The 17633-nt window shown below is 48.8% G+C and overlaps 1 protein-coding gene across 3 annotated transcripts in view; it reads right to left on the reverse strand.

Annotated features, from left to right (window-relative positions):
* Nucleotides 1–319: 319 nt before the first annotated feature.
* The window catches only part of LOC128345674 (tyrosine-protein kinase ZAP-70), a 41257-nt gene continuing 23943 nt past the window's right edge, over nt 320–17633 (reverse strand). For all 3 annotated transcript variants that reach the window (XM_053297986.1, XM_053297984.1, XM_053297985.1), the window contains exons 7-14: nt 15276–15316; nt 14096–14150; nt 11559–11742; nt 9231–9437; nt 7227–7419; nt 5746–5886; nt 4109–4221; nt 320–2325 (exon numbers count right to left, since the gene is read on the reverse strand). In XM_053297986.1, coding sequence (XP_053153961.1) covers nt 2208–2325; nt 4109–4221; nt 5746–5886; nt 7227–7419; nt 9231–9437; nt 11559–11742; nt 14096–14150; nt 15276–15316 — 1052 coding nt within the window. In that variant the 3' untranslated portion in view covers nt 320–2207. The remainder of the gene's footprint in view (nt 2326–4108; nt 4222–5745; nt 5887–7226; nt 7420–9230; nt 9438–11558; nt 11743–14095; nt 14151–15275; nt 15317–17633) is intronic.

The following is a 17633-nucleotide window of genomic DNA, read 5'->3' on the forward strand; positions in this document are numbered from 1 at the left end:
CACTTTGTTGCCCACTCCCCTGTTTGGAGAGATCCTTCTGGAGCTCCTCACAATCTTTTTAGGAATTCATTTCATTTCTAAGGTGCACAGTGTTGACCGGTGCTCAAAGTGTACGTTGGTTAGTTCCCACCTTGCTCCTATTAATCCTAAAACTAGCTGTTTCGGCCACACGTTCTTCTGTTTGTTTTGCCTTCAGCTTCCAAGGAACTTGCCAGAGAGAAAGCAAATGCAGAACCATTGCAGAAATTTCTGAAAGGAAAAATTTTGCGTTGTTTCGCAATGAAGTGGAAAAAGCAGGGGCTGAGGATAATAACAATAATAAAAATAATAATAAATTTTATTTGTTAGCCGCCCAATAACAAATTATCTGGGAGGCTCACAGCACAGGATTAAAAACATACAATAAAAACACATAACACACTAAACCATAACAGACACAAAGGGATAAAAGAAAATACAACACAAACGTTTAAAAACCCCATTTCAAAATTAGTTAAAAATCAAATCTGAAAACCGGAATTTAAAAGGCCTGGGTGAACAAAAAGGTCTGGTGCAACTACCGAAAAGGCCCTCTCCCTAGTAGCCACCCGCCTTGCCTCGTTTGACAGGGGCACTCAGAGGAAGGCCTCCGAAGAAGATCTTAAGGTCTGGGTCGAGACATGTGGGGCAAGGCACTCTCTCAGGTAACCCGGTTCCAAGCCATTTAGGGCTTTAAAGTTAAAACCAGCAGCTTGAATTGGGCCAGGAAACAGACTGGGAACTAGTGCAGCTGACGAAGCACTGGCGTCCTGTGCTCAAAATGCCCAGTCCCAGTTAATAATCTCACAGCTTTATTTTGTACCAGCTTCAGTTTCCGGACCGTTTTCAAAGGCAGGGCCATGTGTGCCACACATGGCAGTAATGTAAGCGAGAGGGGCTTAGTGATCCCAGCTAAATCTGGTCCAGCATCCCTGACAGTGGCCGTCAAGGCTGTGTTTGGAACCCTCCAGCAACGGAGAGCCCGCCATTACATGAGGCAGACGGTTCCAATGACCCACAGCTCTTACAGTCGGGAAGTTCATCCTAATGTCTAGCCTGACTCTGCTCCCGCGTCATTTCCGCCTGCGGTTTCTAATCCTGCTCTCAGGAGCGCGAGAGAACAAGTCCACTTGAAGTGAGAATCTAAAGCCTCGCCCACTGCAAAACAAAACAATATTTTAACAAGGCTGATTGCATCCTTTCTCACTGTTGTTATTTCCGGAGGAAAAATTAAATTCAGTACTACTGAGTCATCCCTGGAAAAGCTGATGAAAAACACGAGGGGAAGGATTGATTCATAGGCTATGGCCACCAGGGCAAGGACTCTGGGCAGAGAACAATTTGTTACGGGGAGGTTAACAAAGTTTGAAAAAAATTATTATTACTTTATGATTCTGGAGCGCAGAAATGCCACAGCGTGTGCTATTTTTTGACCTCTGCATTCATTTTCCTGATAAGGTAAGGGAAATGATTAGCTGGGAAGCTCAATTTTAATGATTTTTTAAAAAAGAACAAGTTTCTAGATCTTATAAATACATGTTTGGAAGTCTACAGGTTATGCTGGCTGAAAATGCAGAAGGTAGAGGGAATGGAAGATGTGTAGTCCGACGGTAGAGCATCTGCTTTGCAGGCAGAAGGTTTAGGGTTCAACCTCCAGCAGCATTTCCAAGTAGAGCTGGGAAAGACTCCATTCAGGAGGGACACTACCAGCCAGAGTAGACAATCCTGAACTAGATGGGCCAAGGGTCAGACTCAGTAGGTGGCAGCTTCACGTGCTCATCAGGAGCATCCACAATTCAGTGGTAGAGGCCTTGCTTTGCATGAAGAAGGTCCCGGTTTTAGTCCGTGTCAGCATCTCCAGGCGGGACTGCAAAAGACCCCTGAATGGAACCCTGGGCAGCTGCTGCCAGTCAGTGTCAGCAGTATTGACTTAGATGGCCCAAAGGTCTGACTCAGTAGGTAGCAACTTCATATGAATAAAATTTCTGGTGTTGGATAAATACACAAAATAAGCACAAGATAAGCAGCCCTGCCCTCTCCAATCGACAGGCCTCCAGGATGGGGGTTGCGGGGAGACCAAAGAGAAATAAGTAATCCAGAGCCATAAAGGAAGCGTGCCCCCCCATAAGTCATTGGTTCATGGGTTTCAATGGGGCGGAGGGGTTCTGACTGCTGCTGGTTGCCCGGGGCTAAGTGGGGGTGGCCGCGCCTCTCGGCCCCGCCCCTTCCTCCGTCTTGGCAGCAATGCTGTAGTAATAGGTGCGGATGAGGGTCTCCACCGTGACAAAATCCGGGCGGTCTTCCCACCTGGGAGGGGAGAGAAGGCAGGTTAAAGGCACACACACTTGAGCTCCTCTGGTAGTGGGTGTGTCGATTCGTCGCCAAGGGGCACCCCTTTCAAAGTGGGGGGCTCTTCCATTTGGCAGGGAGAGAGCAACTGTCCCCATTCAGCCCAGCACCTCATCCCTCCTATAGGCTGTGCTTAGCGTGCCTCTTTTGGACTGTAAGCCTTTTGGGGCAGAGAACTAGGCACTCTTGCATTTGGCCATCACCCCAAAAAGACACCTTTCAAAGTGGGGGCTTTCCTGTTGAGTAGGGGGAGAGCAACTGTCCCTCTTCAACCCAGCACAGCGTCCCTCCAAAGGGCTGTTGCTGGGGGGTCCCTTGTGTTTCTTTTTAGATTGTAAGCCCTTTGGGGCAGGGAACCATCTCCGGGTCCCCCTCCTAACTGGGCAAGAGGCACCTTTTGAAGTGGCAACTTTCATATTTAGCAGGGGAGAGCAACTGTCCCTATCCAAGCCCAGCACCGCGCCCCTCCCGGTGCCTGCTGTTGGAAACCGGCTTGCGTCTCTTTTTAGATTGCAAACCCTTTGGGGGAAGAGAACCATTTCCGCATACCTCTTGCTGTGTCTGCTGCATTGTGAGTTTCATGCTGAAAAGTGGTATAGACATACTAATAATAATATCTATATGAAGAGCAACCACCAAGTAGAAATCCACAAAGATGGTTGTGTTCCAGGGGGAAACCCCACTGTGAGTGGCAGGAGGTTCTCTGGAGTGGGAATTTTGGAAGGAAGCCTGCCTGGTGGCGCAGTGGTAAAACTGCCGCCCTGTAACCAGAAGGTTACAAGTTCGATCCTGACCAGGGGCTCAGGGTTGACTCAGCCTTCCATCCTTCCGAGGTCGGTAAAATGAGTACCCAGAATGTTGGGGGGCAATATGCTAAATCATTGTAAACCGCTTAGAGAGCTTCCAGCTATAGAGCGGTATATAAATGCAAGTGCTATTGCTATTGCTATTGCTATTGCTATTCTCAGACCTATGGGAGCCCATGTGGGGCAGCTCTTGCAAGAGTTCAGAGAGCTGCCAAGAGACGCAGCCTCCTCAAGAGAACAAAGGCTGAGCTTAAATCCGCTATTCGCTACAGGGTGCTCTTGAAAGAGCATCTGCATGTTTGGACGCAGAAGGTCCCAAGTTCCTTCCCTGGCAGCATCTCCAGATAGGGCTGAGACTCCAGCCTGCAACTTTGGAGAAGCTGCTGACAGTTCTGTGCAGACCATACTAAGCTAGATGGACCGATGGCTTGACTCGTTAGAAGGCAGCTTTGTATGGCCGTATGTATATATGCTGCATACCAGGGAAGCCTAGCTCAAGAGAAAGAGGGATCAAATCGGCCTAGAGAGAGTTGGAGACAGTGATTTCCTACTCCTGGAGTAAGCCAGGAGAAAGACGCTGGAGGGTCTGGGCTCTCTTTGGGTTTGTTCCGTGGTGGTGGTGGTGCTAACCTCCCTTTCCCACCCGCTCCTCTTAAATCCAGGCCCTTATCCCTTTGCTCAAATAAAGCACCCTTGGCTTGGGGGATTTCTGGGCTGTGTCTAATCCTGAAACTCGCCATGGCCTAGCTGCTTGGGGCGTGTGATTGTAAGGAAGGGGGAAGCGCCAGCAGGAGCCCCCTACCCTACCAGGGGGTCCAGCAGTGCCTCCCACCCCTCACAAGGCTAGGCACAGCTCCGCCCCACACACCCCTCCCACGCTGGGGGAAGGAGCTGCATGCCAGGGTCACCGTTTCCCCAGCCAAAGAGGACCTTACTTGAAAGTCCAGCATTGATTCATCAGCTTGTACATCTCCGGAGGGCACCGCGAGGGACACTCCATCCGCTTGCCGTTTTCGAGGAACGTCATGACGTCAGGGCCCTTCATTTTCTAGGGGAGCAAGAGGCAGAGAAGCGTGAGGAAGCCCTGGGGTTTGGTTTGGTTTGGTTGACGGAAATCACCTCCCTTCCTGTTGGGTCTGGAAGGCAACCAGCGGCTCAGACCCGAGACTCAAGTCCTGGATTCAGGTTCCTGGTTCTGCACCAGCTTGCTAGGGCCCCCCCTACCCCACCGCCTCCTTTTGCTGCTCTACAGCGCCCCCACTGCGGAAGGCCAAAGCAGGTAAATCTCCGCAAGGTATTGCAAGTTATCCCTCAGCAAGGATAACCGCTGACACACAGGATTCCACCAGGTTCACGGCGGGCAAATCTCAGGGCTGGATTAAGCCATTTCCAGGCCCAATTCAAATGCTGGTTTTATTTTATTTATATTATCTATATTATCTATATTATTTATTTATTTGATTTATATACCGCCCTTCCAAAATGGCTCAGGGCGGTTTACAGCACAATTAAAACAATTAAAACAAGTTAACAGTTAAAATCAAACTATAAAAACAGAATAAAACCAATTAAACAGCTAACCCCCACCCCCCGTTTTAACCTTTAAAGCCCTAAACAGCTTGGGACCGGGTTACCTGAGAGAGAGCCTGGCCCCCTATCTCCCGATATGTCCCCTTAAGAGGCCCTGCTCCGGGTTCCCTGCCAAAAGTGGTGAGGCGGGTGGCTACCAGGGAGAGGGTCTTTTCAGTGGTGGCACCCTATCCATGGAACGGCCTCCCCAGTGGAGCTCGCCTGGCGCCATCACTTGGTTCTTTTACATGCCAGGTGAAGACCTTTCTGTTCATTGAGGCTTTTCAAATTTGTTGGGGTTTTTTTTTTAATTAAAATGTTCTGTATTGTAGTGTGTGTGTGTGTGTGTGTGTGTGTGTGTGTGTGTTGTGATTAGTTTGTCGTGCTTTATGTATTGGAAGTTTTTTAATGTTGCGTTGTGAGCCACCCAGAGAACAGATTGTTAATGCTATTATTATGTATTATGAATAATAATAAATAATAAAATAATAATATTTTTGAGAGCCAGCGTGGTGTAGTGGTTAGAGTGCTGGACTAGGACCAGGGAGACCCGAGTTCAAGTCCCCATTCAGCCATGAAACTAGCTGGGTGACTCTGGGCCAGTCACTTCTCTCTCAGCCTCACCTACTTCACAGGGTTGTTGTGAGGAGAAACTGAAGTATGTAGTACACTGCTCTGGGCTTCTTGGAGGAAGAGCGGGATATAAAATGTAAAAATAAAAAAATAAAAAACAATGCATTTCAAGTTTAGTCTCCTTCTCAGGACCCTTAGGAAGAAGACAAAAATCTTGAGGCGAGGCACTAAAAGACCAAGGCTGTTTTCTGCCTGGCCTCTTTTGCCCTCCTGGGTTCTGCCAGTTTCTTGGCAGGCTGCACCCCTTAGTTCTCCGTCCCCTGGCTTCATAGCAGAGCCTCCCGTGCCGTCGGCCAGGATTCGCCTCTGAGACCCCAGAGACCAGCCCCAGACATGGGGGCCGCATCTTCATGCAATCCATCTGCCTCACCTTGTAGGGCTTCTGCCCATAGCTGAAGGCTTCCCACATGGTCACGCCATAACTCCAGACATCGCTTTTGCTCGAGAACTTGCGGAAGAGGATGCACTCCGGGGCGTACCACTTCAGGGGCCATTTCCCCGTCGTCTTGGCCTACGTTCAAAGACAGAAGGGAGCTGCCTCTGTTGGGAAGATTCTCGCAATGGCCCAAGCAGCAAGCAGAGGGCAAAGGTAGGCCAATGACGGCCCTCCAAAGTACAGCATTACAAGCGCGTACTGCTTTGAGCAGCGGGATAAGGCTCACCTGAGATTTCTGCAGCTTCCCTGTATTTATAGTTTCCCGCCACCATCTTTTTTCTCCTCCCACAATTTACCACAGGATGATGCCGCACAACAATCAACTAGTGACAGCTGCACAACGAAGCAACCATCTGGGACATCTTTCCAGGTGGCACGGAGACCTTCCTGAGCAACCCTCAGAGGCATATTTTCAGGGGACAGGGAGAATTTCCCGTGCAGCCCTCTGGGACATATTCTCAGGTGGTACAGAGGGCTTTGTGTGGAGCCCTCAGGGACATTTCCAGGTGGCACAGAGGGCTAGCTGTGGAGCCCTCAGGGACATATTTCCAGGCGGCACAGAGACCTTCCTGAGCAACCCTCAGAGGCATATTTTCAGGGGACAGGGAGGACTTCCTGTGCAGCCCTCTGGGACATATTCTCAGGTGGTACAGAGGGCTTTGTGTGGAGCCCTCAGGGACATATTTCCATGTGGCACAGAGGGTTTCCTGTGGGATATATTTCTTCCTCAGGGATATATTTTCTGGGGGCAGAGAGGGATTCCTGTGCAAGGACAGGTTGTCAAAGGTTGCCTGCACTGGTGCACCTGCAGTTAGTGTGGAAGAAGTCTGAACTATTGCTTCCTTACTCTGAATGCCAGCCAAGGACAATAAATAATAATAGTAATAATCAACTAGCTGGGCCGGGCACAGAACATCTGTGCCTCTAGTTGCTGCAGCCATTTTCTCTCCCCCATCCTCGCTTATTTTCCTGGCAGCTGGCCAGCCAGCCACCTGGACCCCCACCATCTTGCCGGCTGCCTCGGCCCACCAACCCAACACCTGTCCACTCCCGCCAGCGGCCGCATCTTTTCACCCACCCAGCCGCACTTCCTTCTGCCTGCCGGCCCACCACTCCTCCTGCCGGCTGGCCACGCTTTCTCTCGTTGGCTGGCTAGTGGTCCCACCTCCACCCCTGGCCCGCCACTTCCTCCCACTGGCCGGCTGCACTTCCTCCTGCCGGCCAGCCATGCTTTCTCTCACCGGCCGGCTGGTGGGCCTGCCACCTTCTCTGACTCTCGCGAGAGGTGCCACACATGGGATTAGCGACGGGTACGTTCAAGAGAATTATATATAAAGATTATATATAAAGATAGTGGAGTAGGGTCCTCAGAACCTCCCACTGATTCGACCCCCCTGCCTGTTCTTCAGGCTCACCATGTAGTAGCTGTCGTCGGCAGCCAACGCTTTGGAGAGTCCAAAATCGCTGATTTTTGCATAGTGCTGGTTGACGAGCAGGACGTTCCGTGCCGCTAAGTCCCGGTGGACAAAATTCTTCTCCTCCAGGTACTTCATCCCGATGGCCACCTGGTGCATCAACTCAACCACGTTGTTCACAGGAATTTCGTCCCTACGGAAGGAGCGAGAAAGAGAGACTTCGCATCATTCGTCACCTCTTCCTCAACGCCAAGCAAGGAAGAGGCAACAGACCAAACGTGCCCCCCCCACCAGGAAAATGCTTGTTGGGTGTAAAGATGCTCCAGAGATTTGCCTCCTCTTCCTGCCTTTGCCTGGTCAACAGCCCAGGAACCTTGAATGTATATACAGTACTGCAGACTCCAGCTGAAGCCGTTGGGGAGTCAAGGGCTGGAGGCTGGAAGCAGAGGGATACGGCCCGGAGATGCGGAGACAGAGCCTAGCAGGATGGGGAAGGGCATCGTGGGGGTCAAAAGGGGGCACCGATGGAAAGAGCATGGCTGAGCATGGTTGATACTGACATCTCGCTAGGGATGTGCAGAACGTTCTGCCGTCGTAACGTTCCGCTTCCAAACAGGGCATTTCGAGTGTTCCGAGCTCGGAACAGAACACTCTTCGAATGAAGGGCCTGTTCTGAGCTCGGAACGGAACGACCCGGTCTTGAGTCAGAACCTTCTGACTGTTCTGAGCACCATTTTGGAATCCAAAATTGTGCTCTTCTGGCCTCTGCACATGCTCGGCGGCCATTTGCATGGCCAGCACCTCCACACAAATGGCTGCCACATGTGCACATCTTGGATTCCCAAATGGCACTCAGAATGGCCAGTAGTTTTGATGGAACGCTCAACCAGTAGTTCTGAAGGAACGTTCCGTGCATTTTGCATTCCATGCTGAGCTTAGAACGGAACAGAAAATGTGTTTCGTGCACACACCCCTCCATCTCGCACCAGGCCCTGAGCGCCACTCAGGATTAAGTCTAGGATTAAGACCAACAAGAGGAAGTTCTTTTTCACACAGTGCATAATTAATCTGTGGAATTCTCTGCCACGAGATGCCTTGATGGCCACCAGCCTGGATGGCTTTAAAAGGGGCTTAGACATTCATGGTCTGTCGATGGCTACTACTCTGATAGCCACAGGCCACCTCCAGCCTTGGAGGCAAGATGCCTCTCAATAGCAGTTGCAGGGGAGCAGCAGCAGGAGATAGGGCAGGCCCCTTTCAACTCCTGCCTGTGGGGTCCCCAGAGGCATCTGGTGGGACACTGTGGGAAACAGGATGCTGGACTAGCTGGGTCTGGAGCCTGATCCAGTAGGGCTGTTCTTATGTTTTTATGAGCTGGGAGACCCAAAGTGGACCCTGATGGACACGGTAGCTCTGTCCTTGTTTATTTTACGGCTGCTGCTTTTTTGGTGTTTTTATGGTCTTGAGTGACTTTAAGGTTTTAATGCAATTTGTGCGGGATTTTATTGTATTAACTTTTGTGAACTGCCTTTGGATGAGTTTTATGAAAGGCCGTATATAAATGCAAGAATGCATAAATGAAATAAATGGGGTGGAACAAAGAGGCCAAACTCTCAAGCAGGCCTGTTCCACTTTGCCCCCCTCCAGCTGTTTTTGGACTACAACTCCCACAATCCCCGGCCACAGTGCCCAATAGCCGGGGATTATGGGATTTGTAGGCCAACATCTGCAGGAGGACCAAAGTTGAGCAGGCTTGCTCTAAAGGCAAGAAGAAAGCACCCTTCACCCCCTTTTGATCCCGACCCCCCACTCTAAGGTTTCGGTCCTCCTGCAGAGTTTTAAGCCTGAGCTGGAGAACTTCCAAGCCTAAATTCAAGTGAATCTTCCCACAACTTGTTTCTCGCGGGACCCACATCCTTCGTCAGACCCCCGCGACTTTTCTTTGCATAGGAACAATTCCAAGACTGCCAGGAATGTATCCAGGGGGCAGAGCCAAAAGCTTACCTCTTGGAAGACAGGAACTTGTGGAGTGGTCCACCAGAGGCCATTTCCATCACCAGCATCAGGGCCTCCGCCTCACAGACGCCGATCACGCGGACGATGTACGGGTTGTCAAGCTGGTGCATGATCTGGGCCTCCTTCATCATGTCGTCCCGCTGCGTCTTCTCGTTCCCGCTTTTCAGCATTTTGATGGCCACGTCAATCTGCTTCCTGGCACGGGGAGAAGCAGAGATGTTGCTGCCGACGCCGGGAGAAGAACTGGAAAGTGGCCAGCTTGCGTTTGGGAGGTTCCCACTCGCTCCTCTCCCTCAGAGCAAGCAGCAGCAGCCAGAACCGCCAGGTGGGCAAGAGACTCCTGCAGCCTCCCAGGAGCCAACCCAGCCCGTCCACTTCCTTCCTGACAAGGAACTGGAGCTGGGGTGCTTTCCAGATTGCACACTGCATCGGCTTCGGCTTGGCAGTATCGGATTAAAATCGAATCCCAAACTCTGACAACGGGAAAATACAGCTGCTTTTTTTTTGGCGACGTGCATGCAACGTTGCAGCACTATATCGCAAAGATAAAACCCGGAAGAAGGCATCGGAAATGTGAGCGGCCTCCTGCTGTCAGCGCAGGGACTGCGGTGTCACAACACAGGAAGTACAGAAGCACAGTTAGCAGAGACGTGGTGACACTGCTGTAGGGTTTAATTTGGAAAGCGCCCAGGTGAGGCCATGTATGGAGAGGGGGTGCTGGGCTGTGCAATCCGTGTTGGAGACGCAGCTCCTGACAGCATCAGTTCTTAGCACCAGTGGGGGCATTAAGGGCAGAGACAGCCCATAAGGACATTTCCCCTCTGACAATGCTTTCTCTCCCACCTTTCTTCTCCCCTTCCCCACTTCCTGTATGTAGCTAGCAGCCAGGCATGTCAGCCTGATCTATCCCCCTGATGGATTTGGAACTTTACTTCCATGTCTGCAGACGATATTAATTAGCAGGGCTCTCCTTAGCCGTTCACGTCCACTGCAGCTGGGATAGGAACACAGGAACATAGGAAGCTGCCATATACTGAGTCAGACCATTGGTCTATCGAGCTCAGTATTGTCTTCACGGACTGGCAGCGGCCAGGTTGCAGGCAGGAGTCTCTCTCGGCCCTATCTTGCAGAAGCCAGGGAGGGAACTTGAAATCTTCTACTCTTCCCAGAGCAGCTCCATCCCCTAAGAGGGGAAGATCTTACAGTGCTCAAACTTCTAGTCTCCCATTCATATGCAACCAGGGCAGACCCTGCTTAGCTAAGAGGACAAGTCATGCTTGCAACCACCAGACCAGCTCTCCTCCCCTCACGAGCTCCCTAACACTCTGCAGATTTCAGCTGACCTGTTCCTGACCCTTCTTCCCACCCCAGTTTTTCCTGCCACGTGGTTTTGCACCAGAGGAGGAAACCAGCGTGGAAAGCAGACTGGGGTTTGGCCTCATCCAAAAAAGCAGAATTTTGGCCTCATCCAGAAAAGGCAGAGAAGTCTGCCCTATTTCCTATAGATGTTTAAAAATGTCAAGCAAGCTTCGTTAATTAAGGCAAATAAACTAACAGTAATGACCTCACCTTTGTAAGCATTAAGGGGTGGGGTCTGGGGAGTCATGACGGGAATGGGGAGGAGCCTGATGGACATGGGGCGGGGCTAAGCTCACAAGCCTAGCAGGAAACACCTCTCTTCTTGAGGCTGGCTGCTCACCCAGAGATTTCTGGCCTTTTCCTGGCAGCCCTGAGAAGGGAGCTAAAACCTAACACTTCAGCTTAAAATCTTGAGGACTAGCAACACAACATGCACTTGCATTTCCATCTGTGGATGATGGGTGGACCCCTGCTAACTGGGCAAAGAGGCACCTTCTTAACGTGGTGATTCTCTTTATATAGCAAGGGGAGAATAACTGGCCCTCTCCACCCCCAGCACAGGACCTCCAGTGGCTGTCGCTGGTGTCTATCTGGTGTTTCTTTTTAGATTGTGAGCCCTTTGGGGACAGGGAGCCATCTTATTATTTATTTATTTATTTATTATTTTTCTGTGTAAACCGCCCTGAGCCATTTTTGGAAGGGCAGTATAGCAATCGAATGAATGAATGAATGAATGAATAAATAAATAAATAAAAATAAAATGATGATGATGATGATGATGATAACATCATCAAGGGGGTTGCTCATACATCCCAAATGAGTCCCAAACTGGCAGGCAAAACCTGTGGTTGCAACAAGAAAAGTGTTGGAAGCAAATGAAAAGCCTAACCATTTTTGAAGAAGAAGAAGAGGAGGGGGGGGGAGGAGGGAAAGGAAGAGGTTGAGGTTGTTGCTTACTTCCTCATTTTGTAAACTCCTTTCCGGACGCAGCCAAAATTCCCTACACCCAGCTCAACTTCATCGACTATCAAGTTGCTCCTCTTCAGAAACAACTTCTTGTCTTTCAGCTCCTCCGGGTCACTGTAAGGGCTCTCGTAACAGGACGTGTCCATCGGGAGAATCCGGCTCTTGTTCTCCAGTCCTGTTCCATTCCCAAGAGATCAAAAGTCCAATCACCATGGGCTCTTATTTCAAGAGGTCTCCCCTAACCTCACTACAAGTTCCACCTGCAATGTACTAGGTACTGCGGACGCTGCTCTGTTTATTTATTTTAGCATCTTTATTCTAATGCATGTATTAATTTACTACATTTAGATCCTTCCTTTATTCCAAGTTCTAAATTTTGGTTTATTTTGTATACTGCCAATCTCTCTCTCTCTCTCTCTCTCTCTCTCTCTCTCTCTCTCTCTCTCTGATTGCCAGACCCCCAGGATTGGCTTGGAGTCGCCAAAATCAGCATCCAGAAAGTTTTCCACACCTGACTTTTAGTCCACATCTCCTCCAGAATGGAAAAAAAAAAATCTTCTTATTGCATCGGGTGTTTTGGATAGCTCTGAGTTCGCAGAAAACCCTCGCAGAAAATCTGCGGTAAAGCCTGCTGTGTGGCGAACTCCCTGGTGACTCTTGAAAGCTATGCTCTACATGGGGCTGCCCTTGAAGACTGTTCAGAAGCTTCAGCTGGTCCAGAATGCTCCTGCAAGGATGCTCGTGGGCGTTAGTCGCTTCTCAAGGATCACACCTATCCTGCAGCAGCTTCACCAGATGCCAGTGTGCTTCCAGGCCCGATTCAAAGTGCTGGACTTGAACTTTAAAGCCCTACACAGCTTGGGGCTGGGGTATCTGTCGGAGCACATGTGCCCATATGAATCTGCTTTTGCTAGTCATCTCAGGCCCTGCTTGTGGCCCCTGCCATTGACTGAGATTTGGTTGGCAAAGACAAGAAGCAGGGCTTCCTTGGTTGTGGCCCCTTGGCTATGGAATGCCCTCCCAGAAGAACTTTGCCACGGTCCCTCCCTCAGGATTAAAAAAAAAAAAGATCTCAAAGCCCATCTATTTAGAGAGACTTTTAAAATCTTCTAATGATCAGTTGATGGTCTTCTAATTTTTATTTCATTTTTACTAGTTTTTAATTGAGTTTGTTTTAATTTATGTTGGGTTTTATTTGTTTTCTTGTTTTAAAATTTATATTACTTTTACTGTTGGGAGATGCCGGACTCGAGCAGCACTGTACTGCAGAGGTGGCATATAAATAAAATAAAATAAAATAAAATAAAATAAAATAAAATAAAATAAAATAAAATAAAATAAAATAAAATAAAAATCTTGGATATTCTGATGGCTTGATACAGTGAAAACTATGGTGGAAATATTGTGAGTGGGGAAAGGAGAGCTGGTCTCGTGGTAGCAAGCATGAATTGTCCCCTTTGCTAAGCAGAGTTCACCCTGGTTTGCATTTGAATGGGGGACTACATGTGAGCTTTTCGGACCTCTGAAAAGTATAAGCATGCATATGTATTCAGTACTTGGTTTGGGCCCCTTTTGCAGCAATTACTGCCTCAATGCGGCGTGGCATGGATGCTATCAGCCTGTGGCACTGCTGAGGTGTTATGGAAGACCAGGATGCTTCATTAGCGGCCTTCAGCTCTTCTGCATTGTTTGGTCTCATGTCTCTCATCCTTCTCTTGGCAATGCCCCATAGATTCTCTATGGGGTCAGGTCAGGCAAGTTTGCTGGCCAATCAAGCACAGTACACTGTATACTTTTCGGAGGTCCGATATTGTTCTATTCTACAATCCTTGTCTTCTTGGTTCCATGTAATATTCTAATTTTCTGGGATTGTGGATTTGGGGTTTTCATGAGCTGTACGCCATGATCATCACAATTATAACAAATTAAGGCTTGACTTATCTCGCTTTGCATGTAATGCGTCTGTCTCATATATCAGTTTCACCTTTAATTTGCATTACTGAAATTAATGGACTTTTGCACGATATTCTAATTTTCCGAGTTTCACCTGTATATGCATATATGAAAACTGTAATTCTTCCATTGGCCACAAGGTGGGGGTAACACCACACACATCTAATAATTGTATTTGTAATAGTTTTAATGTGTTAAATTTGCATTGTTGTAATGTTATAATCTTTTTATCTGTTGTTTTTATTGTTTTGTTGTAAACCATCCAGAGACTTGTGTTTTGGGGCGGTATATAAATGTCTTAAATGAAATAAATAAATAAATAAATAAATAAATATAATTGCTATCTTTATTTTCGTACTGTGGGAAGAATCAATCATAAGCACTATTTCTGTTTGCAAACCTAACTCTGTATTTGCAAACGGAATCCTTGCAGTCCTTTCTAAATAGATCCTTCTGCGATTTACGATACAAGCTCAATATATCATGCCTTCTTACACAGATTTAGCTCTCATCATGTTTTATAAAAAATTAAGTTTTGGTTTTTCAAACCATGACAAAAAATGCCTACAGCTCACCTGTGGGGTCAGGCGTATATCCATCCGAATTCTGGGTGGTGAGTCTCCTTGGTGCCTTTAAGAAGCAAAGAACAAACCTTAGGGTAGTGGATGCATTTGACCCACACAACAACCCTGTGAGTTAGGCTTGCCGAGAGACAGAGTGACTGCCCCAAAGTGACCCAGAGTGCTAAATAGGGCTGTGAACGCCAATTCTGTTTACAGCTGGAATGCCACCAGTTTTCCTGGCACTTTTAAGGCCAGTTACAGCGGGGAAATGACATGACTAGCAAGCCAGAGATTGCCAGTTCGAATCCCCACTGGTAGGTTTCCCAGACTATGGGAAGTACCTCTATCGGGCACCAGCAATATAGGAAGATGCTGAAAGGCATCATCTCATACTGCGCGGGAGGAGGCAATGGCAAACCACTCCTGTATTCTACCAAAGAAAGCCACAGGGCTCTGTGGTCGCCACGAGTCAACACCGACTCGACGGCACAACTTTATTTTACTTTACGTACAGCAGCCAATCGGTAGGCTTTCTCGGAAGTCTGAAGCTGTGGAAGGCCCAAAAGGGTGCCAGAGGGTCAGATAAGGCCCCCCAAATCCCCATGCTGTCTTTGCCGGAGGACACCTGGCTGCTGTAATGTGAACAGAAAGAAGCCAATGGCTTCTAACTAACCCCTGCTAACTAAGCAAAGAGGCATCTTTCAAAGTGGTGATTATCTTGTGTTTAGCAGGAGGAGAGCAACTGGCCCTCTCCAACCCATCACAGCATCCCTCCAGCGGCTTTTGCTGGTATCTGCCTTACGTTTCTTCTTAGCTTGTGAGCACTTTGAGGACAGGGGACCATCTTCTTGATGTATGGTTTATTTTTCTATGTAAACCGCTCTGGGCACTTTGATTGACTAGCGGTATATAAATATTGTAGTAGTAGTAGTCCACCTTAAGTGGTGCAGCGGGGAAACGCTTGACTAACAAGCAGAAGGTTGCCGGTTCGAATCCCCGCTGGTACTCTATCGGACAGCAGTGATATAGGAAGATGCTGAAAGGCATCATCTCATACTGCGCGGGAGGAGGCAATGGTCAACCCCTCCTGTATTCTACCAGAGACAACCACAGGGCTCTGTGGGCACCAGGGCTCGATCCCGACTCGATGGCACAAGTTTACTTTTAGTATTAGTAGTATGGCCATTCTTACCTTTCCAGAGGGGTGAGCTGGTGGGACCGGTGTGCCGGAGGCTGGAAAGGCAAGGAGGGAGGGGGGAGATAGAGCAATGAATTCTGTGCCTGCTTAATAATAAATAAAATAAAATAAAATAACTTAATTTGTTAGTCGCCCTATAACTCCCAAGGGTTGCTGCCCACTTGATGAGATCATCTGAGGGGGCTCTGCTCTGGGTGCCGACAATGAGGGAGGCTCGGTTGTTTTGCACGCAGGACAGGGCCTTCTCTGTGGCTGCCCCCAGACTTTGGAATGCTCTCCCGGTGGCCATTCGCTCCTTGGACTCCATCAGCTTGTTAAATCTTGGCTTTTTATCCAGGCCTTTACATAATTGTTTCTATTGCTGCTTCTGTGTGTTTTTATCCATGTACAGCTTTTGAGTTTGTATATTATATGTTTTAAATCAGATTTGTTTTCATATTTTTAGCTTCATACTTTTAACTGTCATTTTTATCATTTAAAAAAAAAACCTTTTGTAAACCATTTTGGGATTGTTTTTAATGAAAGGCGGTATATAAATTTAACAATAAAATAAATGAAATGAAACTGTTCTCTGGACGGCTCACAACACATAACATTAAAAATATATATATATCCAGTCAAAACACACAAAACACGACAAACAAATCATAACACAAAACAGACACAAAAATCTATCTATCTCTAAAAGGCTTCGGTGATACGTGGCACGTCTTCCGAGAGTTTGAAGTCCCCTCTTGCGGGATTTTAGTCGGAGCTGGAAGGAGGAAGAGGAGGAGGAGGAACAGAGGCGGGTGCAGGGGGGTTAATGTTGAGGGAGGTGGTCCTGGATTGCCAGGGCAGAGGGCCGGATCGGCTGCTGGAGGGTTAATCTGAGAGGAGGTGGTCCTCTGATTGGCGGATCAGGCTGATGTAGAGCCTGTAAGGAGCTGGTCAGCCGCTGCTGCTCCTGTGGGGAGGAGGAGCAGGAGTGGGGTGAGGGTGAGGAGCTCTGGGTGTGTGCATGGGCATGGCGGGCGCGGGGGGGGCGATGGCTGGCCGGAGCAGCAAAAACTCATAGCATGTGAGGATTGCTGAGGACAGGGGGGGAAAGCAGGGAGAACTGGTCCAGCTAGTACCAAATAAAACAAAAAACATCTTTAAGACTTTTTTTTTATAAATCAAATTTAAAAACGAATCTTAAAAAGCCGGAGCGGACAGAAAGGTCTTCACTTGGTGTCTAAAGAACAAAATGGCAGCATCAGGTGAGCCTCACTGGGGAGGCTGTTCCATAGACAGTGCTATAGACGGGGTGCCACCACCCAAAAGGCCCTCTCCCTGGTAGCCACCCGCCTCACCTCGTGTGGCAGGGGCACTTGGAGGAGAGCCTCCGAAGATGATCTCAAGGTTTGGGGCGGGACATATTGGGCAAGGCACTCTCTCGGGTAACCCAGTCCCAAGTCATTCATTCATTCATTCATTCATTCACTTAAAGGTTTATTTAAAGGTTAGAACCAGCACTTCGAACTGGGTCTGGAAGTGGACTGGGAGTCAGGGCTGAGATTATATCTGCAACGTGATGAGGAGACAAGCTGCTGCTGCCTACTGAGTCAAGCCATTGGCCTACCCAGCTCTATATGGTTTACACTGGTTGGCAGCAGCACTCTAGGCTCTTGGGCAGAGAGCGGCCTTTCCCATCCCTAGAATCTCGGGACATCAGAGTTGGAAGGGACCCTGGAGGTGTTCTGGCTCAACCTCTCTGCTCAGGGCAGGAATCTGTGACAGCATCTCTGATGGACGGCCGTCCAAGGAGAACATGAGGCAGGCCGTTCCACTGTCCCAACAGGACGTACAGTCAGGAAATTCTTCCTAACATCTAGGCTGAATCTGCTTGCTTGCAATCTCAACCCATGGGTCCTCATCCTATCCTCTGGAGCAACAGGGAACCCATCTGCCCCTCCTTCTGCGCAACAACCCTTCAAATATTTGAAGGCAGCTCTCTTCAGATCTGTCTGTCCTCACTTCTGCTGCAGTTGCTGTGACTGGCAGCTTCAGGATTTGAACCTGGTGCTTTCTGCCTGCAAAGCAGTAAACATCTGAGGCATAGCCAGAGAGAGGTTCAATTCGGTTCGGTTCCCCTAATTCTAACCCTCAGGACCACCTGATCATTTGGGTGGCACGCTTTCCAGCCCTACGGCTTGCTTTTGGAGACGAAGGACAGTCCAATGTGTACTCAAAGTTGGAAAATGGAGAGGTTCTACGGTTGCCACCAGCTCATCTGGCAGCTATTTAGGGACGTGCCTTCTCCGTTGCGGCTCCTGGACTTTGGAATGTGCTCCCTGTTGAAATAAGAGCCTCCCCATCTCTGGCAACTTT

Source organism: Hemicordylus capensis, chromosome 2 (genome assembly GCF_027244095.1).
Source record: "Hemicordylus capensis ecotype Gifberg chromosome 2, rHemCap1.1.pri, whole genome shotgun sequence".
In the NCBI taxonomy this organism is placed as follows: Eukaryota; Metazoa; Chordata; class Lepidosauria; order Squamata; family Cordylidae; genus Hemicordylus; species Hemicordylus capensis.